We start from the raw sequence: 20,296 nt of genomic DNA on the forward strand, positions 1-20,296 counted from the left end.
TGAAACATACTAATCATTGCAGCGTATGATGTAGAACGCCCACACTGTTTACTCGAACTATCGCCAGTGATGCCTTGTAAGTTATCCATCAGAAGATGAATCACTGTTTGTAGCCATTATTTTATGCAAAAAATCATACTACCTGATGGGGAATCGAACCAAGATTTTTTAACTCCTGTCTCCCCTCAACCCAAAGTTATATTGTCAAAGTAAATAGACATTTTCAGTTTTTCATTTTTATTTTTTTAAAACCCTCTCTCCGGCCCCTACGTTGCACCGTCAAACTGAAATGATAAAAGTCGCCCCAGATCCGAACCTTATCTATATTGAAAGTTTGATAGAGATCGGTCTGGTGGTTCAAGAGTTATTACGTTTTATCCACTTTTATATATCAACTCTCCTTCTTTCCCTATGTTTTACCGTTAAAATGAAATTATAAAAAAGCTTCCCAGACCCGAACCTTATCAATGTTGAAAATTTGATCGAGATCGGTCGGGTGGTTCAAGGAGCCACAAAGAAAGTTACTTTCAATTTTAAAATGTAGGTTATTATTATTATTATTATTATTATTATTATTATTGTTGTTGTTGTTGTTATTATTATTATTATTATTATTATTATTATTATTATTATTATTATTATTATTATTATTATTATTATTATTATTATTATTTGCGTTTTTTGAACTTCCATGGAGAAATTACTGCAAAATATGTTTTATTTCTCTATTTTTTCCTCGATTGTATGTTTTTCCTTTATTAGTGGGCACTAATTTCTCTAGGCCGTCGAATAAATCAATTTCGTTGTGCACTTTGGTGCAAATAACGTTACAGGAAGAAGCCGGTTCGTTCCAAAGATTAGAGCTAAAGTAACTAATATTTGGCTTCTAATTTCAGATGCCATGATAGTACGCGAGTGTTTGCAGTGTGGCAATGTTTTGCACTTTATTCCGGATTACAGTATAATGTACAGAAAACTAACCTATTACAGTTCAATGGTTTTATTTACCTGCTAACGAGCCTGGGGTGCCGTGTGTACCTCACGTCACTTTCTTTAAGATTCTAGGTATCCCGTTTACGTTACAACCTACTCCCCTTTTCGAGGAGATTTTGTCCCCGTTGTTGTTACAAATTCGCCAGCTTTTGTTTTCCCAGCGTTTCTGTCGCCTTCATTTAATTCATCGTATCCACTTTATCAATATTTACATTGCACTCAAGCTGTGGTACCGGGCTCGAATTTTCCCCTTACCGGAATTGTTCGCTAACCGGTTTGACTCTTTATTCCTATGGAATATATGGCGTGGCTTCTATATTCGTATTCCACGTGCAGGACTCTATATTCCCCGTTTACAGGGAGGGTTGGGTCTCGTAATTCTCAGATTGAAATGTCAAACTCTGTTTATGCTCGATTTCTATGCTGCAATTGCTATTAACGAATACTTCACACAGCAATGGATACGATGTTTTTGGCCTAGTTATGAATTCCCTGTGAGCCCCCCGTTTATTAACTTTTCTGATTGTTGTCCGACGTACATTACTTCACTAATACGTTATTGGACATACGGCGGTGTGGTTCTCTGCCTTACGGGACACAATTCTCGCACTTTGTATAACTTCCTTCTTTCGTTGCATAACGATCAGATTATTCTCCGAATTCCTCACCGATATCCTCAGACTATGTGGTCACAGGTATGGGCTAATATCTCCGCCCCGATATTACCTTTATATCTACAGGTTGAATGGTTTCAAGTGGTGCATCAGTTAGTCCCTACGCGTGCTCGTTTATTTGAGCTGAAACGTGTTCCTGACCCACTGTGTTCTCGATGTGCCAAAGAAGATACACTATCCCATCGGTACGATCAGTGTGTGTGTGCTCCAGCTATCTGGAACTGTCTCACGTCCTTCTTAGGACGAATTTGTCGACGACCTCCACACCAGTTCACAGTATCCTATGTTTTGTTTCCGTTATTTTCCACAGACCAAACACCAAGCTGTGCTTTTTCTAGTGGCGTGTACACTTGTTTATATCCATCGCCATGTGCCTTTGCTGGATGCTCGCACCTACTTGGATTTTTTTCAAACGCACTCGCTGAAAGATCTTTTCCCCCGAGTTGGACAGGCAGTATTTTAGTAGGTTTTTAGAAGTGGTGTTGCAGTAATCTACTCCCTTCTCGTAAAAAAAAACTCACAACAACTCATGATGTAGGTTTATCGTTTCGTTGTTACTTTTATTTTTAGCGATTATTGTTGTACATTACATTTTTCCTTTTCTTGTATGTAAGAACTATTGTATTGTATTACCCTAGGAGTCAGTCCGGTTCTTGTACACTTTTTGTATAAAGACAAGCACATGAACAATAAAAACTATAGTGTAGGGGTAACATAATGGACTTATGAAAAATACAGTTATCTAACACAGGTTCAAATCCTGTTCACTCCAAAGTAATTTTTTTCAAAGTGATTATGAAGAATCGACTTATAATACTTGACAAGCAATGCGTAAGAATGTGGAAGCAAACATTATAGAGACGATTTACGAAAGCCGGTTGGGAAAGGGCAAGGGAATTACCATGACATTCCAAAGACATCATTCATCTGCAGTATACACTTTCGTGTTATCGTTATCTATATATTTTGGAACACTACCGAATTTGCAATCGAACCACGCGGAAAGAAAGCATGTGTGTTAAACTTTTGACATTATCCTAAATGTGTCTTGGAGATCTAGAATTCTACTTGAAATTGAGTATGCTATCCATTAAGAAAGTGATATAATGAATGTTTAAAGCATCCTCTATATATTCGAATAGTTCTGAAAAAATATGTAAAAACAAACGTTATTTCTATATTACTATTGGATTTCTGGAAATGGAACTTTATAATGTTAAGTTCTTTTCTTACTACGTTTGAATTCTGCAGCTTTATCTGCTCTCCCTTTTCCTTTTCTTCTTCTCTTCTCTCTCTCTCTCTCTCTTTCTGGGGGAGTATGGGAAAGAATGAAGGGGGAGAGAGAGGGTCTCTTTACGTGACACGATTATGAGTTAAGAAGTTGTATATTGTGTGGCCTAACTGCACGGCGTTAGCTGTCACAATTTTTTTTAATGCGGAGTGTACAAACTAGTTGTAAGTAGGTGCAAAATGAGCTGAAGCCTTTTATATTTTCTCTCATGCACAATTTTCTACATATTGTTTGTCCCGTTGTATCCCAGCACTTCTCAATCATCTACGTACAATGCTTTGCTCAATTGTTTTCCACAACATCATTTTCAATAAAAAAAGATAAAGAAGGCATTGAAAATAAGTTTTCAATTAAGATAACATAGTACGTATTTACTTTATTAATAAGACAATTATCACTAGAAAAATATGGTTGGGTGAATAAAGTTTGACCAGATCATGAATATAACCTACTATTGTTGAAAGAATTATTCATTATTTACTAAATGCCTTCTTTACGGTTTACAAAATAGTGCCACTTTTCGCTAATAAGTATAATTTGAAAAACAAATACAGAATTGTGCAATACGTTTTACTACTCAACATAAAAGTACGACATGGGAAACCTCATTTCGATTCTCGGTGAGAACTCATGTGGCTCGACGTCTCATAGAACCTTGGTGCTGAAGGGTGAAGTTTAACTCAAAACAAACTAAAAATACAGAGGTTGTTCAGTCTACATTTGGCCAATTTTGACTTGCCTAAAACTTTAGAAGAATCCATGGCGCCAGGTCCGTAGTGCTCGATGTGTTTCCCTTGGTTCCTAACAATACCCCGACAGCGTAATTTCCACTGTAATAGGCTTCTCTGAAGAACAGGGAGGGGAATCTTGTCCCATTCCCTTTGCACAACTTTCCAAAGTCTTTCCACAGTTGTCACACGCCGTTTTCCCAAAGCCCGCTTCAGCAATTCAAATCCACAATAGTCCATAGGACTTTCATCTGGAGATTTAATAGGTATGTCATTGAAAGGTATCACATGTATACCACTTGCCTCCTCCATCTTCCTGTAGAATGCGAGAGACGATCGTGAGGTATGTGATAAGGCCTTGTCCATGTGAATGCGCAGCAGATTGGCGTCATTTCCGTACATTGTTGGAATCTCATGCTCGTAGATCGGTCACATGATCTGCTCCTGGAAATATTGCGAATTTATTTTGCAGTTCTTCGTCACCATACGAATCTTCAGTTTACCTTGGTAACAGTAGCCAGTAACGACCATGAACCTTTTTGGGAAGGATTCTTTACAGACATGGACCCATCTTCTGAAGTTCTTGGCGCCTTTCTCTCGGTACATGATGGCTCTCGATTTGCCGCAGTCGGAAAGGTAAATCCATGCTTCATCGAGCGTTACAACGTACATCCACCTTTGTTTTGCCAGATGCCGTTCGTACAGCTTCCGGGCGTTACACTTTCATTCCTTTTGATGGGCATCCGTGAGAAGATGGCCGCGAGCTTTCATGGCTTCTTCCAGCTTGAGTTGATGGTGTAAGGTCCGGCTCACAGTCCCTAAAGTCACGTCGAGACGATTAGCCATATACCTTTGTGTTGGCGGACTTTCATGCATTGCCATTTAGCGAAGTTTCCTCTGCATGGTGGAGGTGGCCTTGGTGCATTCCCGCTTCCTAGGCAACTTCGTTGGTGATCCAAATGGTGGACCTTCGTTGCACTTGTACTTTTTAATAACATTTTTTTATTCCACTTAAACTGATGTTGCAACCATTCTTCTTGCACTGTTTTCTAATGACAGAAACACTAAAGTGGGCATCATAAAGAGCCGCAACATAGCCTTCCCAAAACCGGCTTAGTTTGGGCAGCATTTTGGTCACAGAGCGGTAACTCACACATTTGGAAACAAATTTAACACAACACTCACAACTCCGTTCCCAGGAAGCCACTACACAACACTGCAGGACGCCACGAGCCAGGTCGGGTGAGTCCATTCTTCCCGGGAGGGGGAAGGAACGAAATCGGCCAAACGCAGGTTGAACAACCTCTGTAGTTTTTTAATATTATTACATTTCAATAAATAAAATGTAAAAAATACGTTACAAAACTGAACGTTCCACAGAAGTATCTACATGTGAATTTCGCTTTCAGAAAATGAAAATTGACACACAGCTGTTCGTCTCTATCTTTTGTTAATAGAGATATTCAGAACAAAGTAAGGAAATGTCTTCTGTTTAATTTGATCTACTGTCGTACCGATATAATGATCCCTCCGCTAAAAACTGTATTGAAAGCGAAATAATTTTATTTCAATGTTTTTGAACCATGAAATTGTTTTTAGAGAGTACGCATTTTCCTTTTTATATGGTCAAGATCACAAATTAATTCCTTCAAATGAAATCATCGATAACCACGTGACTGTATAAGAAAAAAATATGAAATCAGAGTGTTACTCTAAGTTACATCTCAGAGGTGTAACTGGCAACATTGTAAAATATAGCTAAAATATGCTTCGTAAGTCGCATTTAGTATTATATCGTACATCCTTTATTTTTCTGTTTTAAATTATATATATATATATATATATATATATATATATATATATATATATATGTGTGTGTGTGTGTGTGTGTGTGTGTGTGTGTGTAATGTATGTATGTATATATGTATATTTCCTTTAAGTAACATAAACTTATATTTCCTTCACAACGAATTTATAAATGTATGTGTAAATAGTATATAGTACTTTAGTGTGGTCTTATTTCTTGTGCTTTCTTTTTCTCGTAGATCGGGGACCAGATCCTGGAGGTGAATGGCCAATCGTTCATGGACGTGACGCACGACGAAGCGGTAAACCTCCTCAAGCACCATAAGCGAATGACTCTCCTCGTCAGGGACGTAGGCAAAGTGCCTCACTCCTGCACCGCATACGACGACTTCGACTGGGACTCCTCGCAGGGCTTTAGAAGTCCTGGGTAAGAAGTCATCTCTCTCTCTCTCTCTCTCTGTATCTTACTTTTAAAATATCATTGATTGAAATGTATGTTCCCCATGTGATACTTCTGATTTTTTTGTGCTTTTTCTCCTCATGGAGTGCAGTAACTCAAGATTCTAGTTGATTTATGTTTTTATGTGTTTAGACTATAGATTTCCTGTAGAGCTATCATGAGGAAATATTATGCAAGTTTGAACATATATTTGAACTTCCATTATCAATTTTCAATTTATACCATGTAAAAAATTGCATGGTGTAATTTACATGTATCAATGAACAAGTGTTAGGATTTACTACTTTTCAATGATACGTTACCTACCGCCAATGATTAGCTTGTGTGTTTACTGCCAGTGGCTCCATGTTCGATCTTCGACAGATATTCAACGAGTTTGAAGTCTAGTAATACACACATATCATTATACATCATCATATTGGACCTCGATGCTGACCTCCCCCATTAAATCTAAACTACTCCTTCATTCATCATATTGGTGTAGAAAGTAAAGGTATGGTGTGTAGGTATTCTTAATCTAACTTAGAACGATAAACAATGTAGATTAATGAAGAAAGAAGATGAAATAATGAAAAATATAGAAACAGCTGTAACTGGAGGCAATTCACCTATAACCTATTCGATCACAGCACTAACTCGTGACTCTGCTTTCGTGAATGTTCTATTTTTTAGTCACTATCGGGATCCAACCAAGAGAACAAGATTGTAGGCCCATTCACCTATCTAGCTATCTTCCTATTTGAGCAAGCTTTACTAGGAGCATGTAATACCATTGGATAAGTCGAACTCTAACCACATTAAATTCGAGAAAAAATACTACATATTCTTATTTATCCTGAAATCTGCATGGCATTTTAAAACTTTGTTCCTCAAAGTAAAATAATCCAGTTAAGGAAATGATACCAGATTTTTTCATTTAATCTTGGGCCGCGTTAGGAAGTTCAAATTTATATTCCTAAGATAGTACCTAGTACATTAAAACAAATTCTACATACGGGGACTGTCCCCAGATGTAATGTTAAGTTAAGGAATCCCTGAAGGCACAAAACATTGTGACTTCATATTAAGATAAGAAAGGAATTTTATTGTTATATTCCTCAATAAAGAATTTACACATATGACTATCACTAGTATGGGAAACTACTCAATTCAAAAGATCAATTTGACCTCTTTCTTTCTTTATTTCTTTCTTTACTCATTGTTGTCTCATAAACTTCTGTAATTTATTTATATGAGAAATAAAGGTAATAAAAAGTACTTTTTACGCCATATCCTCTAAAGGTATAGACGATTTCGCAAACAAAAAATTAGTGACTAGAAAGGAATCAGATCCAGTTACTACACCGGTGTGATTATACATTATTTTATATAATCCATCTATATACAAGCTACACATACTTACCTTGAGTTTGATGCTTAGAAATTCAAACCTTATAGATTGTACCATACCTACGGCTGTACTTAGATAAACCTATGGCTATACTGAACACGATTGAACTAAATATAATACGACTTATAGGTATTCATTGATATAATACGACGGAATACGGACAAAATCTTGCGGCCGAAATCTCGCAACCCAAGATCTCGAGGGTCAAAACCTCGCCGCCAAAATCGTCGCATGGCTAAAACCTCTCCGTCCAAAACTTCTCGTGATCAAAACCTCCTGGGCCAAACTTCTGCCTGATCAAAACCTCACCGTCCAAACCCTCGCTGACAATAATGTCGCTTGGTCAAAACTTTGTGGGATGAAACCCCCCTCTCCTAGGATGCACCTCATCTATGAAATGAACCTCTATAGAGATCCGAAGCACTCGTTAGATTTTTTTCTTGTTATTATTTTAATGCACTTATGTGTTATTACTAAATATACTATACATATAACAATATATAGAACATTCTACATCTAAGAAATCGTCGTGACGAGGTTTTATACTGACGACATTTCTTCCTAGGTGAGATTACGTCTCACGTAGTTTAAACCAGGCAAGATTCTGTATCGCGAGATCAGGACCGTGAGGTTATGGACCAGGCGAGATTATGGGTATGGCTTTGGCAAGGAGAGATTTTAGTCCACGAGGTTGTGGCTGTGAGATTCTGGCCGCGAGGTTTTGTACCCAAACCAATACGACACACAGATGGTGAAAATTGTCTAACATGGTAAGCTATCCAACTTCTCAACGAGTATCGCATTGAAACTTGCACAAGTGGAAGGACATATTGAAAACATGCAAATATGTTTACTCTTACGATTCGCAACATTGTTGAACCGGAAGTAGAATGATTGTTCCCTCATAGCCCCTGAAATGTATGTACTCTGGTCATACATGCCAGAATATGATACACTGGAATGGAACCTGTTTTCTCACGAAGACAAATATTGCAAACTCAACATGATAACAGTCGGTGGTGATTGGGATTACTAGTACGTCATTGATGCCAATTGATGCCAAATAGAACACGATACACGATCGTAAGTTCCAAACGAACACGTTTACCCGGTGGAGAAAAAGGACACGCCGAAACCACAATGCAAAAATTGCTTTCTATGGTTATTATTATTGTTATTAGTACGACTATTATTATTATTATTATTATTATTATTATTATTATTAGTAGTAGTAGTAGTAGTAGTAGTAGTAGTAGTAGTAGTAGTAGTAGTAGTAGTAGTAGTAGTAGCAGTAATATGAGCAGTATGATAAGTAAAGTAAGAATAATGAGAAGAAGACAACAAATGTATTGTTGGGCCCGTTCAGTAACGAATGACTTCGGATCGTCTTGAGTGTCCTCTAGCACTGCTGTAAAGGTTTTAAAATTCATAATCATACCCCAGCCGGGAGTCCAAGTCGGGACCCTTGAGTCGCTGGCTTGACGCCTCAACCAACACGAACATGTGGTCGGCAATAAGACGAAGAAGACAACAAAGAAATAATAATAATAATAATAATAATAATAATAATAATAATAATAATAATAATAATAATAATAATAATAATAATAATCCTGTACCGTGGTTCTTAACCTAATTTCTATCACTATATCCATTTTATCAATTCTCTTGCCAGTGACCCCCTTATAATTTCTGGCTTGTAATAAGCTTGTGTCGGATTTTTAATATTCCTATTGCGGAGATCTTAATATATACATCTATTTCTATAATAGTAGAATCCATTTATTGTATATAGTGGATAAAGTAATTTTCCTAAAAGCGAATGGATTAAAACAAAATTTGGTCCGTTCATTCATATTACAAATATCGAATCCCATCCGTCATACTGTTTCAAAATGAAAGCTGTTTGAAAAATTTAACCTTCATAACCCCCTTAATTTTGGGTCATATGATAAAAAAAATAAAGTGCATTTGCATTCTTCTGGTATTTCAATATGCAGTTCTCATTAGTTTCATATCGTATCTCTTTCATTTAAATTGATTTTTAACCAACTCTGCACCTGTTGAAAATGTCCAGTAGACCATTTTTTTATTGTTCTTGACAGTATGTATATAGATAAAAATTGTCTATCAGAACAAAATTCAAAATAATAATTATTTAAAAAATATTTTCCGGTATTAGATTCTAATTATATTTATCTCTTTCGCTTATTTTCTCGACTCCCAGGTGGAGAAACCCTGTCCTATACTATTTTTCTTCTTGCAGACCTCGTGTTCATGTGGGTTGAGACGTCAAGCCAGTGACTCAACGGTCCCGACTTCGAATCCCGGCTGGAATATGGTTATCTGTCGATTCTAAATCCTTTATAGCAGTGCTAGAGGACACACAAGATGGGCCAAAGTCCTTCGTTACTGAACGGGCCCAACAATACATTTGTTGTCTTCTTCTCATTATTATTATTTTTACTCATCATACTGCTCATATTAATAATACTAATCATACTACTACTACTACTACTACTACTACTACTAATAATAATAATAATAATAATAATAATAATAATAATAATAATAATAATAATAATAATAATAATCGTACTAATAACAATAATAATAATCATAGAAAGCAATTTTTGCATTGTGGTTTCAGCGTGTCCTTTTTCTCCACCGGATAAAGGTGTTCGTTTGGAACTTACGATGGGTGTATCGTATCGTGTTCCATTTCATATCGATTGGCATCAATGACGTACTAGAGATCCCAATCACCACCGACTGTTATCATGTTGAGTTTGCAATATTTGTCTTCGTGAGAAAACAGGTTCCATTCCAGTGTATCACATTCTGGCATGTATGACCAGAGTACATAAGTTTCAGGGGCTATGGGAGAACGATCATTCTACTTTCAGTTCAACGATGTTGCGCATTGTAAGAGTAAACATATTTCAATCTTTCAATATGTCCTTCCACTTGTGCAAGTTTCAATGCGATACTCGTTGAGGAATTGGATAGTTTTCTTTGTAAGCGAAACAATGGTTGGGTATAGTTTGTATGGTCTGAATAGATAAATACCAATCTAAAGAGTGAAAATATATAATTGGTCTCATCAGAGATCGAGTAGTACAACGGTGGGCAGTAGTTAGATAAGATTATTATACCATATTTAGGAAAAGAAAGAACTTCAGGTTTCAGGATATTTATGATCAGAAGTTCGAATTTCAACTCTTAAGCCGAAAGTTTTAGGTAATCTAATGAGATATAAGAAAATATTCGATTTCTTTTTCTCCTCTCTTAGGTATTAAATTTTAAAAAGTCCCGTATTATCCTTTGTATATTAAAACCTTAATTTACTAAACCCAGCGACTTTGGATAGTGATCAAAGACAACGAATGCTTCAACCCTTTTTCTCCTCTTCGAAGTCGTATTACGCGAAATTCTGCAATACCCACAATGCAGAAAATTTGTACAAAATTTCAAAATTCCTATTCACAACGGTTTCTGAGTTCAGATGAAAAACAAGAAATATTTCAACCCCCTCCCCTAATAGGGGTTGCATAATGGAAAAACCCTCCTACCTTCAACGCTGAGATCAAAGAAAACATTTGTAAAAAAAAAAGTTCGAGTTCCTTAGACACAATGGTTTCTGACTTCCAACAAAAAACAAGAAATACTGCGGCTTTCTCCATTTCCTGTAATCGTACCTAAGTATTTAAAAAAAAAAAATCTGTCTTATCCATAACCTATAGTTTATGAAGAATATTTGCATCAAATTTCAAGTCTCAACATTACTGATTCTGAGATCCGGTGATGAGCAAGTCACTAAGTAAGTTAGTAGACTTACTCTTTTACATCCTCTCTTCAGTATTTCAATCAAATTACTAGTGTCTTCTGTAAGTCTTTCTCCTTTTCTGCTATAAACATCATGTCTTCTACAAATTCCATTGCACTGAATAATCCGCCTCTTATATTTATGCTTTTTCCATTATTAGCGATTCTTTCATTGCTTCTTCTCTGAACTTATATTGAACGTGGTTCGGAAAGTCCTTGTCTCGTACCCATGGGCGGCGATTAGGGGGGGCAAAGGGGGTCAGTTGCCCCCCCACTTTTCTGAAATGGCCTATTAATGTATATAGTTTCAACCAGGGAAATTTGTATACAACATTGATATACAAATATTCAGATCATGTATTACCCCCCCCCACTTTTAACGTCCAATCGCCGCCACTGCTCGTACCCTTCTTTGTCTTCGCCTCCTTTAGTATTTTATTTTCCTATGACTGTCCTTTAGGTGTTCTACAATTATTTGAAACACTCTCCTAAATGTCTAAATGTCTAATCACACCGCGACCCTTAACACATTACAGTGTATTGAATATTGCCGAACATATTTTCAATATTTACTGAAATCTGTTAGTAAATTCTTGTTAACTCGAATCAATTGTTCAAAAAATGAAATGAAACGAATATTTTTTAACATCCCATGGATATGTTGTTTAGGCTAAAGGAGACAAATGGTTAATGAAAATGAATAATTAAGAACGAATTGGAGAAATTATGTTGTGTAAGGAAACGGTAGATTCTCTCAAGAAAACCCACGTGCACGATGTTGTCCACCACAGGATAAATTGTTCAATAATCAATCGTCAACTCAGTATTGCTTCTCATGTATATTTTTCTCCTTTTGAATCAACTGATGCTCAACTAGACACTGCTGTATTTCATTATATTTCCTGATAGATTAGTTAGTTCTAATATATTCCACAAACTAATCAGTTCTTCTTTCGTAGCTGTTTCTAATCCTTTTATTATTAGTTTTGTGGATTTTAAATGATGGGTATTAGGTTTAGTGGAAAATCATCCTCTGTAACGCAGTTAATTAGTGTAATGAGATCAGGCATATTACATAAACTCCGTACATGTTCAGAAAACAGACCAGGATATCCAGTCAGTCAGGAATTAGCGTATTATTGAACAGCATTATGTGAAAGTGCATCATCGAGAACATACTACGGAGAGTAATTTTCTTTCGTAAGTTCAACCTGGGACATTCTGATCACCTACCCATGAAACACTATAGTAACTTGATTTCAATCGATGAGTTCGAAAACCAGCCATCAGGCTGAAAACAAGGCATTTCTCCCCACTGGTTATAGAAAATATTGTACATTGAAATCTCAATTTAGTGTGAAAACATGTCGTATCCTGGAGATGACTTGTTCTCGAACTAAACTTGGAAATATGTCACCAGATGGCACCACAGTCAATAGAATCGAAACCACACATTCATGAGATTTTTAATGTCCTACTGGTCGTTTTGATGCCATTCAACATTTTTCCCACTACGTGGACATTCATTCAACCCTTTGTGACCGTGATTTTGGGGTTGTAAAGAGAAATGGGAAGACCGTATATACATTCCGCAACAATATGCCACACTGATAGAATCATCAACCACATCACGGTAAAGGAGGTGAGAAGAAATATGATACTTGAATTGAAAAGCTAGTTGCTGGAGTATTATAACAAACTGTATTATCAACTCCTATGAAAAAACAAGAAATAAGAAATAGTAATTTCAAGTGCCTAATTACAGCAGTCTTCGTTACAAAAGCTCGACTCCTGGTAAAGTACGAGAAGAATCATATTTCATTGGTTGTTTAGATATATTCAAATTTGCTCTGTTAAAAAAAAAAAAAAAAGGTACTATGAAAGTGGCTCCACTACCAGTGAAGGAAGCATATTCTGGAAAAGCACTCATAAACCAGAAGAAAATTACAGAGATTAAGAGAGTGCTCAAATTCATTCTGTCTGAGCAGGAAATTTGTCTGTGGTTCACCACAGATTATCATGATCCAGAAGAGGATTTGTAAATCTACAGTCTTAGATTGTTAACTGTTATAACCATGATTCAAAAGGATGTCTGAACTTATATACTTATTTAGCTTCTCGTTAACTGTTAATACTATTATAGTGGCAGACTCCGTGTAATCTGTAGCATATATAATAAATACATTTCTTTTAAGCTGTAAATGAAAAATTTGTACGAAAACAATTCATCTGCAATTTTCAGTTTTGTTTCTTAACGAAACAGAACGGGATATTGTCACATCAAAGTGATGGAATATTATGTAAACAGCCAGGGGCGGATCCAGGACCGACTTCTGGGGGGGGGCGGTGGGTTATCATACTGCTACTTTTAAGGGCTCCAAACTTTGGGATGAGTTTTATTTATATATATAAAATAAGAAAGTTTCCTCTTCTGGGGGGTCCATCGCCCCGATCACCCCCCTGGATCCGCCCCTGTAAACACCCATATTCCACGATCAGAAAATGAAAACAACCCTTTATATCAGATGCATATTGACTAATTTAGTTTTTTGTCTCTCCTGTAAAATTAGTTTCGATTGAGATGACTGGTTTTCGAATTCAATAATTCATTTAGATCAGGAGTGGTGAATAAATGACCATACGCCATTGACTTGGGATATTTCATGTTGGTGGCACAATACCACAAAATAAGCTGTACTACCACCGACCAACAGTATGTCCTAACTAACAGTACGTTCTAATGGAAGGAACCCCTCGGGACTGTCACTTGGCGGGTCCATAGAAAAGTTGGATTCATGGGTGCCACATGATTGACACCGGCCAACAAGGAGTACCACGTGACGGTATGTTGTTCTCTGGGTGTATGGAATAACTGTGGAAGGTTATTTCCACTGGGTTATCACTATTGATACTAAATGGATCTGCTAGGACAGCATGATCTATCTGCATGACCAACATTCAAAATGTTTGCGAAAACCACTCCTCTACTAGCAGAAGGTCTTAGTACTCGTATAGTGATCTCTTTATATTGGACATGACCGATCAGTCTTTCTCTGTCGAAGCCATGCTATTACTACGATCCCTTATATTGCTGAATTCTATTAAATGTTCCACAACTTTGCCCGTGTGCACTCAGCAATGAATAGTACACATTCTGCCTTCATTTTCAATAACAACGCACACACACACACACACACACACACACACACACACACACATATATATATATATATATATATATATATATATATATATATATATATATATATATATATATATATATATATATATGTGTGTGTGTGTGTGTGTGTGTGTGTGTGTGTGTGTGTGTTTGGAAGTGGCAACGTTACTCGATGGACCAATGTCCCACCCAATATTTTATTTTATATATGATCTTTTCCTTTAGACATTTCTTCCAAATTTGCAATGTTTTTTCGTAGTACTTAAACCAACTTGATTTGTATGATATTCTTTTTCAATTAATGAAATATCTTAGTTATATCCTTCGCAAAGTTTCTCTGTGTATTTCTTGTGGGCTACGTAATTTGAATCTCCTTTTGACTAACATATTTTTGAACTCTTTGTTTTAGGATACATAAACATGGTTTCTAATCTTTTTTTCTATTTTATTTTCGAATGTGTACTTTTTCTTTATTTTTCGAAACATAGAGTTTCTGTATAACACAATTTTTTATCATCGTAATAGCTCTCTATCTTCACTACTTTACGTGTTTTAATGTAAAGTGACTCTAAATGTACATACTTGCACTATAATGAAGCACAGTAAGAGTAAATTACATAAAACCGGGGGAAATTAGTATGTTCAGCATGTTTATCATTGAGCTGGTTGTTAAACACTTGTAGGTGGGTTGCAACTGCGAATCGGGGCACACAGTGGCTCAGTGATAGAACGCTAACCTCTGGCTAGAAGTGCCCTAGTTCGATTCCAATCTTCGCCAATAGGCTTTCTGGTGCATAAACACCGTGTGCGTGGGCATTGTAGGAGTTTTCCCATTTTTCATTTTCGTCATTCCACCTTATCATCTATATAATCATCACCGTTTCCCTTAACCTGTGCATAATCGTGTACTTTAATAAATTACATTGAACTAGCTTTAGATGCGTGATTTTAGCAGGCTCGTATTTCCATATTTTACGCCCCTAGGACCAAGAAAATGTTGCGCCCTCCTCGTTTATTTTTACGCATTCAGTATGGATCTAAACAGTATGACCGCGACCGCTTATACTGAGCTACCAGCAACGGAGCGGTTCGTACAGAACCAAATGCACGGATTACGCTGGCAGTCTATAAGCAATAGCCTCTGCTTATTCTACTGCCAGTAACGTCGTAACAGGAAATCGATAATGTCGTACGTCGGTCATGCGGTGGGGTGCTGACTGCCACGGGTGCTGACTGCCACAGCCAATTATTGGTGCTGATTGCCACGACTGGCGCTAATTGCCAATATCAAGGTGCTGACTGCCACGATGGCGTGCTGACTGCCACGAGCCTGAGAGAAAGTTGCTAGACGTAACATTACCGGACGCCAAGAAGCATGAAAGAAACTAGATGATCCTTAGGATCGTGTTGTTCAGACCAACACCTAACAAGGGTAAACAGGTCTCTGTATGTACACTCATGTCCAAAATTATTGTCACATGATTATAAATATGTTGTTCTAGTAATATAATTTGATAACGAATTCGCTCGGTATTTCTTATAATGTTAGTATGTGTATAATCGGCAAAAACAAGTATGTGGTAAATTTCATGTCAAAAGAGCAGTAAATAAGAACAATAAAACGAAAATAAAATTTTCTTGTCCATTTAGTTACATTTTATTTTACTCATTACGATTTTCGTATTTATAATTCTTTTCCTATGAAATTTATCACAAATATAAATTTCCTGATTATACACATAATATAAGTATTAAAAGTACTCTGCAAAATTATCAAATTATATTCTTACAAGAAGACAGTTATAGATATGCGACAATAATTTTGGACATGAGTGTACTTTCAGTTTGTCCGGGAGCGGTGCGTACAAAATTGGTACGATTTATGTATTCTCACTTGAACTCCCTATGTCAGCATCAACTATATGTACAGCTGCGCAAATTGTTTCGAGCAGCCCTTGAAAGTTCCATCAAAAAAGCACTGCTGGCTGTGCCTCACAAGGGAAGTTCAGGAGAAAGCACTCGCCTGCAGAGAAACTAAGCATGCCATTTGAAGTCCCAATTTATGCTGATTATAACAAGCTAATAAAATTCCTGTACGGTTGAGAACGGTTCGAGATATTCAACTTGGAAGTTTATTCGAGCAAGCATATTCGACAAGTGATTCAAAAGTTATAGGCCTATAATTTGTTCGTAACCTGCCTTGCAGAACGCAAACTGAAACAATCCTATGTATCGCGGTGATCGGAAGTGATTCGTATGGACACGAACTTTATTTGATTGTTTCGTTGGTACATTATAACGTCCAGATGAAGAAGATTCATACTATGTACAAATCTCCTGCCATAATCTTTGATTGATCGGAATCAAAACACATCAAATGGTTGCACAAATCGTGTGCAATTCTTTGGTATCTTCTCAACCATTAGGTCTTTGCCATCCGTCATGCAACCTGTAATGGACAATTTGTCTGTGAATGGACCCCAGTGATCAAACAATAGCAATTTCAAACCATCAGGCTTCGCCATGGGAGAGAATACTTAACGCATTGAAACGTGCATCCACTCGTTTTCTCATATAAATTTCCAAGCTGAATATTTCGAACAGTTCTCAACGTACAGGAGTTTTATTACCTGTTGTAATCAGCATGAATTGGTCCTTTAAATGACATGCCTATTTCTCTGCAGGCGAGTGCTTCTCCCAAACTTCCCTTGTCAGCTGGCTTCAGACCATCATATCCATTAAATAATACAATAAAACAATTAATATAAACAATGAAATGTGCAAATTGTACATATAACAGAAAAGACAATCCCTTTATAAACATCCAAGTGTATGTCGTTCCACTTAGTGAGCAACTTTGTAACTTATAGGATGCCACATAGATTTGCTGTGATGATTACTAAATTAATTAATAATCATAAATTTAGTATGAGGGATTAATTCCTCTCTTTCCAAATAGTTTCTTCCAGGCTCGTGGCAGTCAGCACGCCGTCGTGGCAGTCAGCACCTTTATATTTGCAATCAGCGACAGTCGTGGCAGTCAGCACCAATAATTGGCTGTGGCAGTCAGCACCCGTGGCAGTCAGCACCTATCCGGTCATGCTATGCTACTAACACTGTTTTCAGTTTAAATCTTCCTTAAATTTCTCTCCTCTTTTTTCCTGCCTACCATACTTCAGTCACGATGTTTTACTATGCACGCCTGGAAATTTTGTTCCCCTGACAAAGCTCCTGAAGCAGTGCGTAAATACGGGCCTGAATAGCAAATATCATGCCCGTGCGCGTGGTCATGACCACTACCTTTTGACAAGTGCTGTATGCCGTACAAGTAATATACCGGTACTCTAATTTATTTGACTATTTGTTCTACACCTATGGCTACTTATGACTACTTTTTTTACACATTCTTTGTTTCAGCTTATTTTTATCAAAAATATTTTAAAATACATCATAATCTTAGTGGATAGATACTGTAAGACATAAATTATTAAACTTAAAAATTGAATACTTCAGAATACTTTTATTTATGTGAAATCTAACTTTAGTTTCGGTACAGATTACGTGGTCTTTTCATCCAGTTCCCTTGAAGGTAAGAGAGTGTGATACGGTAGGACACTACTTTGATTTCCATGATGGTATGGGCACAAGCAGTTGCACTGGCTTTAAGCGCCGTCGTACTAAGAGTTCACGTTAACAATAGGACATATACTTCATAACCTCGGTATTGAATGGGACGTAAAACACAAGAACTAGTAATCCCTCAGGTATTTGATATCCTCAATTTCACTATGCGAGTGCAAAGATGGTATGTTAATGTCCAAATTTGTTCTTGGTTCCCATAATAGTTTAATGTTTTTCTCTCTTTTTACACTTGGTTCCTATAAAGTGTAAAATGGCCTTATGACTGTGCAATGTCTGTAACCTTCCTGATACACAAATAAGTTCAGAGAACACAAACTTCCTCTGTTGAGGAAAAACCCTAATAAATCTTGAAGAAACGCAAAGCATATAAATTGTATGCTTTTCTACAAAATCTGGATCTTTAAATAAAAAAATGATTTACTGTATTTTGCAGTCGATACACGTCTCGGAAGCCCCGGTCTCCGGCGATGCAGATGGTGGAAGAAAAGGCGAGAGTGGTACTAAAGAAGAGTGAGTTCAACACGCTTATTTATTACCAAGAGGAGTACGCCGCCAAACAGATGACCGTCGAGGCCTTCGTCGCAGTGCTGCTAGAACTCCTTAATACTCCAGAAAAGGTAGGAAAACATATTTGTAAAAACTACTTATACTGTTTTAAAACATTTCTTTACACTTTCCTACTTAAAAAGATTATACTAATGTGTAAAACAATAAAAATTCAGTACGTCACAGACTCACATTAATGATGACAACTTTCAAAATTAATACAAGTTGCGACTAACTGCTACTGTGGCACTTAATGTGTATACAGAATAAAGCAAGTAAAGCCTAAGTCCCTTTCAGTAACCATTATCATAGGTACTCTTCCCCTATTGGCAGGTCACTTATCGTAAACTGACAAGGAACGGATATGAATGTGTCATCCAGATATCCGAATCAAACCTAGTCAATTCAATAAACATAACAAAGACATGATCATAAACAAAAAAAATTAGGTGCCATGGACAACGAAATAAGTCCCTGGGGCCCATTAACCCTGTTAGTATAAAGAAAATCGTAGACTTGCAGTGAAATAGCTATTGCATCAACATTGTTTATTGGAAAATCTGGTTTATAGTTCATTCTCCTCAGCATGAAACAAGCTTTCCAGAGGTGCTATGTATTGGGGCCCATAATGTAACAGGAAAAATTGGGGGAATGTCGGGAAAATTCCCTCCAGAAATCCCTCCCATCAACTTTGGACCCTCTGAGTGGTCCCGGGTAAAAGCACACAATCCAAATGTATCTCGAAAAATACTGTAGGGAATAAGAAATGTGTGTACCAAGTTTTGTTTTGATAGATGGAATAGGTATAAGGGGAAAGTGTCTATTGGTATAGAAGCTTTTCCCTCATATCTATTTCGTTCCCCTTATATCTCCATTAATATTGAATCTTCATTTTATGTGTTAATGTTACAACTTAATTATATCGAAAAGGTTCCTTTTACCATATATTGATATTAAATAGGTAATTGGGAACGCTTTCGAAGATACTGAACACTTTCATTTTTCATTTTAGTACACGCTGCTCACAGAGCTCAGGGAGGTTGTGGTACCAGAGGACCGCGCCAGGTTTGATGAGCTCGTGTACCGTCGGGAGGTTGAGGGCCAGAGATGCAGAGAACTGCGAGATATGCTCAATCAGAGGGAGACGTACAGGGAGACTTCAAGGGTGAGTAGCACAAACGAAGAGAAAATAGGAACATTTTCTTTATTAATAATTGTGCATTTTGTTTAATGGTAAAATGTTCTAATTTGTATCTGTAGGTGGCAAATGAGAAAGCATGAAAATTTATTATAAGAAGCATGTTAACGAAATGTCATGTGGTACATCAAGATTGAAGAAGTTCTTATTCCATCAACAATAAAATATTAGAAAGGAGAGTTAGAAATAACAAAAAAAAATAATAAGAAGAAGAAGAAGAAGGGAAACTACTCTCAAGGGAAACTAAGAGGATAATCTGTGGTGATTAGAAAACTTCAATCTTACCTGGGGAAAAAAAAATCTTGTCTTTTCTTCTCTCTGCTGTGCTTCCCCCCCCCCAAAAAAAATCATTCCTTCAGTTAATCTTCAATTTCTTATTTGCATTACATTTATTGTAATGTTTTCTTAAATAAATGATAATGATGTTTATGCAGAATCCTTTAATTTAATGCTAAATATTATGTTTTGAGGTTGAGTGTACAATAATTTAAACATTGAATAAGATTTTACTACAACTTCCTTATCTACTCGTTGTGAAGGAAATGTGCATTTTATTGGAAGA

At 36.7% G+C, this 20,296-nt stretch overlaps 1 protein-coding gene across 7 annotated transcripts in view; it reads left to right on the forward strand.

Annotated features, from left to right (window-relative positions):
- dysc (whirlin protein dyschronic) overlaps window positions 1-20,296 on the forward strand; it is a 708,896-nt gene that overhangs the window by 438,293 nt on the left and 250,307 nt on the right. For all 7 annotated transcript variants that reach the window (XM_081745580.1, XM_081745584.1, XM_081745585.1 and 4 more), the window contains 3 exons: window positions 5,732-5,919; window positions 18,424-18,607; window positions 19,549-19,701. In XM_081745580.1, the coding sequence (XP_081601706.1) occupies window positions 5,732-5,919; window positions 18,424-18,607; window positions 19,549-19,701 (525 nt within the window). The remainder of the gene's footprint in view (window positions 1-5,731; window positions 5,920-18,423; window positions 18,608-19,548; window positions 19,702-20,296) is intronic.

Source organism: Thermobia domestica, chromosome 2, assembly GCF_964235325.1.
Source record: "Thermobia domestica chromosome 2, izTheDome1.hap1.1, whole genome shotgun sequence".
NCBI lineage: Eukaryota > Metazoa > Arthropoda > Insecta > Zygentoma > Lepismatidae > Thermobia > Thermobia domestica.